The sequence below is a fragment of the Antennarius striatus genome, chromosome 1 (genome assembly GCF_040054535.1).
Source record: "Antennarius striatus isolate MH-2024 chromosome 1, ASM4005453v1, whole genome shotgun sequence".
Lineage (NCBI taxonomy): Eukaryota > Metazoa > Chordata > Actinopteri > Lophiiformes > Antennariidae > Antennarius > Antennarius striatus.
This window is the reverse complement of record NC_090776.1, coordinates 1,648,105-1,658,163: the sequence shown is the minus strand read 5'-3', so window position 1 is coordinate 1,658,163 and position 10,059 is coordinate 1,648,105. Positions and strand designations below refer to the sequence as shown.

Below are 10,059 nucleotides of genomic sequence, written 5' to 3'. Positions count from 1 at the left end.
TTCTTCTTTCCTTCCTTCCTTCCTTCTTCTTTCCTTCCTTCCTTCCTTCCTTCCTTCCTTCCTCCCTCCCTTCCTTCCTTCCTTCCTCCCTCTTTTCCTTCCTTACTTCCTTTTTCTTTCCTTATTTCCTTCCGTCTTTCCTTCCTGCCTACCTTCCTCCCCTCCTTCCTTCCTTCCTCCCCTCCTTCCTCCCTCCCTTCCTCCCTCCCTTCCTTCCTTCCTTCCTTCCTTCCTTCCTTCCTTCCTTCCTTCCTCCCCTCCTTCCTCCCTCCCTTCCTTCCTTCCTCCCTTCCTTCCTCCCTCCCTTCCTCCCTTCCTTCCTTCCTTCCCACACGTTGCTCCATGAAACTTTACCGGACCTGTTGCTGATGGATTGTTATTTAAAGCTTTATTTTATATCCAGAACAATGGGATCTTTCAGGAGGTCACCGGTCGTCATGGTAACGTGTTCCACACACGAGTGCGTCTCCGTGTCTCCTGTCCACATGTTAACGGCCTCATGTATGACGGGCGGCGATCGATTTCACGGGCCCCGCGCCTCCAGAGATGAAATCTGAGAACCGATCTAAAGCTGGTCCGGGGCCCAGATCTCCATCAGCGGCTGGAAACCAGTGAAGGTCACCGCAAGGTCACCTGGGAAATACGCAGAGAGGTGGGAAAAGACCCCAGTAAACCGCTTAGAGACTAAACGAACTGTTGGAGGAACATTCTTTGGTGGATGAGAGCCAGACAGAACCAGGCTTCTCAGATCAGAAATCACTGGAGAACCGCCAGAGGAACACGTTGAATATTAATAACCAATCACCTGTCAGCACGGACAGATCAATACAATAACGCTGAATTTTACTGACGGATCTCCTCCATCCTGGAAGAACCTTCAGGGGCTTCTGGACCAGCGGTATCTGGAGGTGGAGGAGGATCAGGAGAACCTAGAAGAACACGTCTCCATCCGTGAGGGAGATGAAGCTCGAATGGATGAAGGATGAAGACTCCATCAAGACCTGGTCCTGGTTGATCTGAAGGAGGTGTCTCCAGCAGGAAAACCAGGAACATCTCTGGGATGGAGAACTTTGTTGGTGAGGAACACGTCTTCTATGTAAAGAGATGCGGATTCATTATTTTCCATCACGTTCCTGCGGCGGTGCTTCAGATGGATCGTTGCCGTGGCGGCGATGGCTTCCAGCTGCTGCGTCCGTTGAAGATGGACGTCTTCTCGCGGTTTGGTCCCGTCCTCTGGTCAACCTCTGCAGCGCTTTAATAAAACATGATGGAGCCTCAAACACAACAAACCGCAGCAGAAACGCTGGAGACGTTCCATCTGCTGATCGACTCCCTCATCAGGTCCAACCCCCTGCCCCTCCCACCCCGGGGGGAGGGGGGGTTCCTTTATTTATGGAAGAGAAAATTATTAAAGAGATTTAAAAATATCCATTACGACTCAAGAGGCCCCCCCGACATCAAGATCTTCTGGCCCCTCCCTCGTGTCTCCATATGGACGTTCCTGGGGAGGGCGCTGAGGTCGTATTCTGTGCGTCCCGCCGCTGCAATAATAAATATTCATATAATCAATAGTCTTATGGAGGTTGAAACGTCCCCTCATTAATAAATGTGAAATCTGAAAACGATTAGCGCTAACTGCTAGCAGTCGCAGCCGCGCCAGATAATGGGTTCTTCCCCGACCGGACTGTTTTGATTGGCTGTCGTGAGTAAACAATCCCAGACTCTGCTTACTAAGTATGCCGATGACCTCATCGTCATCGTTCATGGGGGTGGGGCGGAGCTCCGATAGCGTCCAGCCGCCAACGGGACCGAGCGACTGATTTATTCCACTTTTTTGGAACGTTCACCTGCTTTTGTTTGCAGCGCCGAAGCTAGCAGGGTAGCGCTGCTCCACCAAGACCCCGCCCCCCCCCCAACCCCCATCCCATCCATCATCATGGGTCAGAAGGACCCGGGTCACTCCAGGGTCAGCACCAAAACCACGTTTCAGTGGAGCTGGCGACCCATCAGAGGAACATGGAGACAGACTGTAACAGACAGAAACCTGGAGCAGGTCCAAGAGGGAGGGGGGCGGAGCCTGTGCTCTGTCTGGGTGGGGAGAGGGCAATGGGCTCGTTGAGTGGGCGGTGCGGTGGGTGATGTCGAGGAATCGGATTGGACCGTGGACATCTCGCAACGCCGGCTTGTCTCTCCACAGATGTGCATTTATTTCTTCTTCTGGGGGGCAGGGGGGGGGGGCAACCCCAGTTATGTAATGCTGCCCCGCCCCCCCAGAGTCGCATCCATCTCCTGCAGTGACAACGGGCCGCACGATCACCTGCAACCCCAAACCGACCGCCCCGTGATAGATTCCAACGCTCCGACAGCCTGTTCACTCCCAGGACCCCCAGGGGCTGGGGCTTCAGAGCCCCCGGGCAGCAGGACCCGCCCCCTCTGTCGCCTGGAACGCAAGTCGCCGTCACTGTTTGGCCTCAGAGCAAACATGGAGGCTCGCTGTGAGGTCAAGGGTCGACAGGAAGAAAAATGCAGGCCAATGTGTGTGTGTGTGTGTGTGTGTGTGTGTGTGTGTGTATGTGTGTGTGCGTGTGTGTGTGTGTGTGTGTGTGTGTGTGTGTGTGTGTGTGTGTGTGTGTGTGTGTGTGTGTGTGTGTGTGTGTGTGTGTGTGTGGTCCCAGCCCTAAGCTCCATGTGACGGAGCACAAGCTCCAGTACCGCTGAAACCTCCTGACAGTCTTTACAAAACATGTTAAAAACACATACCAGGAGCTGTCAGTACACACACACACACACACACACACACACACACACACACACACACACACACACACACACACACACACACACACACACACACACACACACACACACACACACACACACACACACACACACACACACAGGGCTCCGATCTGAGGTTTTTTCAGGGCATCGCTCTCAGACGGGCCGGATTTAGTCTGTTAGTTATTATTATAAATCCACCAATCAAAGTTCATCTTTATTCCTGCTACAAAACCAGGTGGAACACCTGCAGCTGACTTCACAGTGTGTGTGTGTGTGTGTGTGTGTGTGTGTGTGTGTGTGTGTGTGTGTGTGTGTGTGTGTGTGTGTGAGAGAGGTATTTCTGGAGCCAGCGTTCGCTCTGTTTTTTCTCTCAGGATGTGACTGGAAATCCCCCAAGGACACGGAGTGCGGCTGAAGCCAACGTTCAGGAACAAACAGAGCAGCCAGCACTGATCCGGTTGTAAGAGCTAGGAATTCTGGGAAACTTGGGGGAGCCCCTAGGAACATTGGTGGGCTGTGTGACAGAGTCATCTGGGGACTTGGTTTGTTGTTTCTCTGAAGAGTTCTCTGCGCTCCAGTTCTCTGTGCTGTAGTAACTGTTCTATCAAGAACATGTGTGTGTCGTCAGCAGCAGAGAACCAGACCTGGACTGAGCCAACCCGACCCAGAGACCCCACTGGGTCACAACCGGGACGGAGAAATCAGTTGTTTATTCACGGACAAAGTCATAGAGTCTTAAACTGCCTCAAACCTCCCTCACACTGCCCTAAAACCAACCTTAAACTGTCCGTAAACTTCTCTTAAAACTACCTTAATCTGCCATTAAGCCTAGCCTAGCCTATCCCACCCCACAGAATCATTGGGGCACCACAGACGACCCGTTGTTGTCATCAAGTGTGTCTTGGGGAATTGAACCTGGCGGCGCCCATCCCTCTCCAGGCTGGAGAGGGATGTCACACCCAGGACTTTCTGCACTTAAACTGCCCTTAAACCAACCTTAAATTACCCTTAAACCGAATTTAAACAGCCCTTCAACCACTCTTGAACTGCCCTGGTATGAACAGGTCAACCTCTCTTTAAAATCCAGAGCCAAAAGCCGGAACCTAATCTGTTCTGGACCTTTGATCGGCGCTGATGGCGTCTCGTTTTAATGAGATGTTAGAGTTCCAGAGTTCGACCTCGGGCTGGTCACATGACCCCCGAATTTCACCTGAAGTGGTAGCAAACCAATGGAGGGACTGCCCTCAACCTGACTTCCGGTCTGTGTCCACTGACTCCTGTTGAGCTTGGTTCGTCTCCAGAACCTTCTAGCATCATGTGACGTTTTTCTGGTCATGTGATGCTCCTGGGCTCTTAGCGAGGACATCAATCACACCTGAGGCAGGAGACTTCGCCCACATACTCGCCTGAAGGGTGTAAACCGGAGCAGGGTTGTCTGGAGGTGACTGTCCCGATCTTCGACACTCATCCTGATGCTAATTCGCGTTTGCTAGCACACCGAGCCCGCCGCAGCGCTATAAAGTTTTAAAGCACTATAAAATCAGACAGTATCTACTGATGTTACGCTGTAAAACCTTTTTCACGACCAGTGTCACAGACTTTGACAGCCTGTAAAGAACAGAACTGATTTTTTTATGAGCTACAGGCAAACTCCTAGACGCAAGAACCTGGCTACACACGAATACCAAGGCCAATCGTTGCCAGATGCTCGTCTGAATCTGATTGGTTGCTTTTTCAGTAATTGCCGCTGGGACCGACTTAAGTGATCTTCTGTTGCTGTTGGCCAACAGTCAAGTTCTGCTTTTCAACAGTTGGACGGTTGTTGAGAGCGATGTCGATCATCGCGTTAATAAATTCATGCTACGCTAGTGAAATTTGCGTTTGTTCTTTATGGTGGGGTCTCTTTTTATAAAACCCAAGTTCTTCACATGCTGGACTGGAGCTTTGTGTGTTTTACTGTACTGTAGTTGCACGTCTGACTCAATTTCTGTAGTTCTGGACTAGAATCTGCTGACGTTGGGGGGAGGTTAGTCCCAAATGTGTATAGACAGATAGATAGGTATATGGATGGATGGGTTGGTAGGTAGGTAGTTTGGCCAGTCGGTCAGTCAGAAGGTCGATAGATAGGTAGTTTGGTCCCGACATTTGGTGAAGGAAATTCCGTAAAAAGACGTTTCATCACATTACTACCTGGGACTGGTTTTCATGAAATACCAGATCAGAGTCCAGCTTTGGGTCCACATTCGTCTGCTGGTGGTCCCAGTCTGCGATGGACCACCAGTCAGAACTGGTTCTTGCTGTTGGTTGTCAGCGATTGATGGTCCGGTGTGTCTTTGTCCCTCCAGGTTGCGACTCGGGTTTTGGGAATGCGACGGCGAAGCATCTGGACTCCCTGGGCTTCGAGGTGTTCGCCACAGTGTTGGACCTATCAGGAGATGGAGCCCGGATGCTGCAGAGAACCTGCTCTTCCCGTCTCACCCTCCTCCAGGTGGACATCACCCAACCACAGCAGGTCCAACAGGCACTGCTGGACACCAAAGCCAAGCTGGGCCTCCAAGGTAAACCAAACCCTACAGCGGCGGATAAATAACCAAACAGGAAACAGGAAGGGTAAACAACTTGGGATGGAATCGGAATAGACGCCATCAGTAAAGGAGACTCAAACGACGGCCAAACCTCAGTCTGGTTCCGCCGTCGCCGTTGACTGTTAGGACGAACGAAGACGCCAATCGACGGAGACGAACCGTAGACCGGTAGGAAGTATACGTGAACAGATTCTACTACGGAACGGCAGACAAGAAGTCATCCGGTGGGTTCTTCCAGCGGATGTTCTTTCCGTTCTTATCGTTCATCAGCGCTGGAACAGTTCAGTCCCAAACAGAGCTCGTAAAACAAAGCGTGGAATTACCGGCCGACCGCTTCAGACGAGGGCGTGCGAGGCTTGTTTACACTCTCAGCACAAATGAAAGCGAGAGGGAGGCTCGCCGCGCCGCGATTAGAGCGTTATCTAATCACGGAGGCGACGCCAGGACACCACGCGTAAATATTTAGTAGTGCTTGTGTTTCTGTTGGAGACGGAGTCGTTGAGGTCAGAACCAAACAGCTCGTTTGTGAGCCACGTTCTCTCGCCGCCAACCGACGAAGTGTCAGCTATCAAAGAAAGTAGGCCGGCTAGAACAGTTCCGTGGGAGGCGCGGAACTCCGCCAAGGCCAAGCAGTCCTGCACGTCCTCCACCCACCGGGACTGGATCCTCACCAAACATCCGAAAATAAACCGTGATCAGGGGGAGACGACTCCAAACTCCTTTAACCTCTGTTGGTTGTAGCCCTGTCTGTTAGCATAGAGCTACTATAATCTGCTTTTGTTCCCATAGGCTTGGATCTGCGTCAGGTGTTCTCCTCGGTTGCGTCGTATTCAGTCACATGATTCCATTGATAGTCGGTTTTAGGCTTGAGTCTGGATGTTTTATTGGAAATGGATCAAAGAAAACATCAGAATTTAGTCTAGTTTTAATAAAAGTGTGTGTTCATGTGTGTGTGTGTGTGTGTGTGACAGGTCTGTGGGGTTTGGTGAACAACGCCGGCGTGTGTGTCAACTTCGGAGACGCCGAACTGTCGCTGATGTCAAACTATCGCAGCTGCATGGAGGTCAACTTCTTCGGGACGCTGAGCGTCACCAAGAGCTTCCTGCCTCTGCTGAGACACGCCAAAGGACGCATCGTCACCGTCTCCAGCCCCGCAGGTCGGTCACACACACACACACACACACACACACACACACACACACACACACACACACACACACACACACTGCTCACCTTGACCGCCAAGACTCCAACCCAACAGCAAATGTTGGGCTCACAACAATTTTGTCAAAAGACTCTAGTTTGCTTCTCTGATCCCGCCCCTTTGTCAAACTGGGCGGAGCTCGGTTCGCTCTGCTGATGTCATCAATCATCTGACGCCGTGCTCCATCTGTTTCCAGGCGACCAGCCGTTTCCCTGTCTGGCGGCGTACGGCGCCTCCAAGGCGGCCCTCAACCTCTTCATCAACACTCTGAGACACGAGCTCGAACCCTGGGGGGTCCGGGTGTCCACCATCCTGCCCTCCTCCTACAAGACAGGTAGGACCACTCACCTGTACCGACTGACGAGTATGACCTTTGTTTGCCTGAAGAGGCGACTTCCTGTAAAGGGGGGGGGGTCAGACGGCGAGGGTGTGATGTCGAAACCGCCGCTCGAGTTGCACTTCCCTTTTCTGAACACATAATCGGGCCCACATGTGTCCTCACACACCCAGACTAATTACCCAGTTTAGGATGGATGGATGTGATTAGACCACTGGAGCCAGACTGCCGGCCAATAGGAGGCCTTTGTCTCCCTGTGTGGGTGTGGCTCTGAGCTGTGGCCGTTGAGGTCGAGAGACTTTTTGGATCCCACTTCCGACAACATGCTTCAGCTGGATTGTCCGTCTGCGTGGTCGTTCGTCTTTCACCTGGTTCAGCGATGCCGAGGCGATGAGTCCGCTGGGAGAGTCTCCAACCACCCCCGTGACCCCTGAAAACGGGAGAAGTGGTTGTGGGGAGACATGAATGAATGAAAAGATCGGAAACGACGATGACCAGCAGGGGTCGGCGATGGGAGGTGTGGTGCTGACTGATTGGAGGTTGCCGTGGCGATTGGAGCAGGTGGAACCTCATTGTCTAGGCATCGCTGAACCAAGACCCTGGAGTCTTCCCTCCTCCGGACCAGCTGGGTTTCTACGACGTTTAGAACGTTAGACCTCGGAGACGGTTCGGAGAGACTCGACTTGTCGCCATGCTAACGCCGCCATGTTGGTTGTTGCAGGTCAGGCCAGTAACCACGCCTACTGGGAGCGGCAGCACCACCAGCTGCTCCAGAGTCTTCCTCCGGCGTTGCTGGAGGACTACGGCGAGGACTACGTGACCGAGACCAAGGAGCTGTTCCAGAACCACACCAGCAAGGCCAACACGGACCTCAGCCCCGTCGTCGACGCCATCACCCAGGCGCTGCTGTCGCCGCGGCCGCAGCCGCGGTACTTCGCGGGTCCCGGCGTGGGGCTGATGTACTTCATCCACAGCTACTGCCCCTTCAGCCTCAGCAACCGCTTCCTCCAGAACCTGTTCGTGAAGAAGAAGCTGATGCCACGCGCCCTGAGGGCGGAGCCGGGCTTCGACCTGAACGCCAGCCTCAACAACAACAACAACGAGGAGAAGCTGTGAGGAGGCGGAGCCCAGCCAGGACACGCCCACTGGAGATCCGACCCTTTTTTTTCTTTTCTTTTTTTTTGAAGTTTCTGTACGCTAGGACGGAGAACGACGATGACTCCATGTGCCTTCATCACACGGACGACAAACGGAGGCGGAGACAAACACGTGACTCACACGCCATTCAATTCATCATCAGTCGCATTTTCCCATGATGCTGTTCAGTAGCAGCAGCTGTTACACCGCTTCAGGGGTCGATCACACGGGAACATAATCGACCGTTTCCTGTCTTTTCACCACTGCAGGGGGCGCCTGGTGTGCTCCTCCCCCTGCCCCGCCCACCACACTTCCTGTTGAACTTGGAACCTTCAAAATAAAAGCACAGTATAACACTGACATTCCAAGCCAATTAAAACTAGCGGCGTTCTGCTTGTCCAAAGAGAATAAATCAGAATCTTTTGAAATTAATTTAAAATTAAACTGAAGAAGAGAAAAGTAATTTTTAGGTAATTTTGAAAATACGCGTTTATTATTAAAGCTGAGACCAAAAGACGAGAAGCACAAAGAAAAGAGTAGAAAAAATATGTATCAAAGCATTAAAACTATAATGTGGTTTTATTTTATTTTGGAGACAAATTGGAATTTATCTTTGTGTTTCAAATAAAACAGAAATCCAGTTTGTTTTTTTCCTTCACACTGAATTCCTGGACAGTTTTTGTGGATCTTTGCGGGTCGTCGTTTTCTGGACTGGAGCTCTTTTTACCTCCAAACCGAGCAGCTCAGAACGTGAAATATTTCGATTTGACTTGTTTTTTCTCAGTGGAAATTTACCTGATTCACCTCCTGTGAACATCTTTGTTTGTTTGTTTGTTTGTTTGTTTGTTTGTTTCCCAGGCTAGATATGTGTTTAGAATCAAACTATTTATCGTGTTTTTTTATCACTTAAACTGTGAATTTTGTATTTAAAGAAAAATGAAAAAGAAAAAAACAAAAGTTAAATATGTTAAATGTTCACTTGGTTCTTACTTTGATAGAAATAAAGATAACTTTTCCACACTTGTGTGTGTGTGTGTGTGTGTGTGTGTGTGTGTGTGTGTGTGTGTGTGTGTGTGTGTGTGTGTGTGTGTGTGTGTGTGTATGTGTGTGTGTGTGTGTGTGTGTGTGTGTGTGTGTGTGTGTGTGTGTGTGTGTGTGTGTGTGTGTGTGTGTGTGTGTACAAAGGTAAACAGAACCAGAGGACGTTCGACCTGAACTGAACTTTAAGTCGTCCACAAATAGATCCAGATGAGTCGGATTTCCTTTCACAGGTTCGCTCTGTGTGTGTGTGTGTGCGTGTGTGTGTGTGTGCGTGTGTGTGTGTGTGTGTGTGTGTGTGTGTGTGTGTGTGTGTGTGTCCACCCATTATCTTAATCTGGTTTTGTCTCATTAGAAGGGTGCCGTTTGAGAGCCACGAGGCCTTTTATGAGGTGTGGCTGGTAGAACTCAGGACACACACACACACACACACACACACACACACACACACACACACACACACACACACACACACATTGTGCTTTCAAGCGTCTGGCATCCCTCCTAACAAGAAGCCTTAATGTTGTGCAGTAATCCTCCTCCTCATGGACTCACTCAACCTCCAGATGATGTCATCCTGCCAGGTTACCATGACGACGACCCATCAGGTTTTTAGCGGGATTAGATCCTCTGATCAGACAGAAACCAGTTTGAACCGGATTCATCAAACAGTCGTCAAACTAGACGAGCGTCCAATCGATCGGATTAAATACTGATCGAAACCCATCGATTAACGGTCGGTTCCCTTATTGATCCCTTCAGAACCTTGAGGTGAGTTTACATTTTGTACTCTGACGTGTTCCACGTTGGGTCGTTTCCATCTGACTTTAAAGCATCCTCTGTTGCCATGGTGATTCCAGGTTACATCACCAGGTGAGACCGACGGAGGGACAGCGGCGCCAGATGGATCTCTGATTCGAGGCGGTTCCACGAATCAGAACTTGGCGTGTTTGCCATGTTCTTGCCCCCCCCCCCCC

General features: G+C 50.9%; 1 protein-coding gene across 1 annotated transcript in view; it reads left to right on the top strand.

The window, feature by feature from the left end:
- The window catches only part of hsd11b2 (hydroxysteroid (11-beta) dehydrogenase 2), an 11,641-nt gene extending 3,049 nt beyond the window's left edge, over window positions 1-8,592 (top strand). Inside the window, exons 2-5 of the mRNA XM_068326541.1 lie at window positions 5,127-5,339; window positions 6,338-6,523; window positions 6,767-6,904; window positions 7,629-8,592. Coding sequence (XP_068182642.1) covers window positions 5,127-5,339; window positions 6,338-6,523; window positions 6,767-6,904; window positions 7,629-8,023 — 932 coding nt within the window. The 3' untranslated portion in view covers window positions 8,024-8,592. The remainder of the gene's footprint in view (window positions 1-5,126; window positions 5,340-6,337; window positions 6,524-6,766; window positions 6,905-7,628) is intronic.
- Window positions 8,593-10,059: the final 1,467 nt, after the last annotated feature.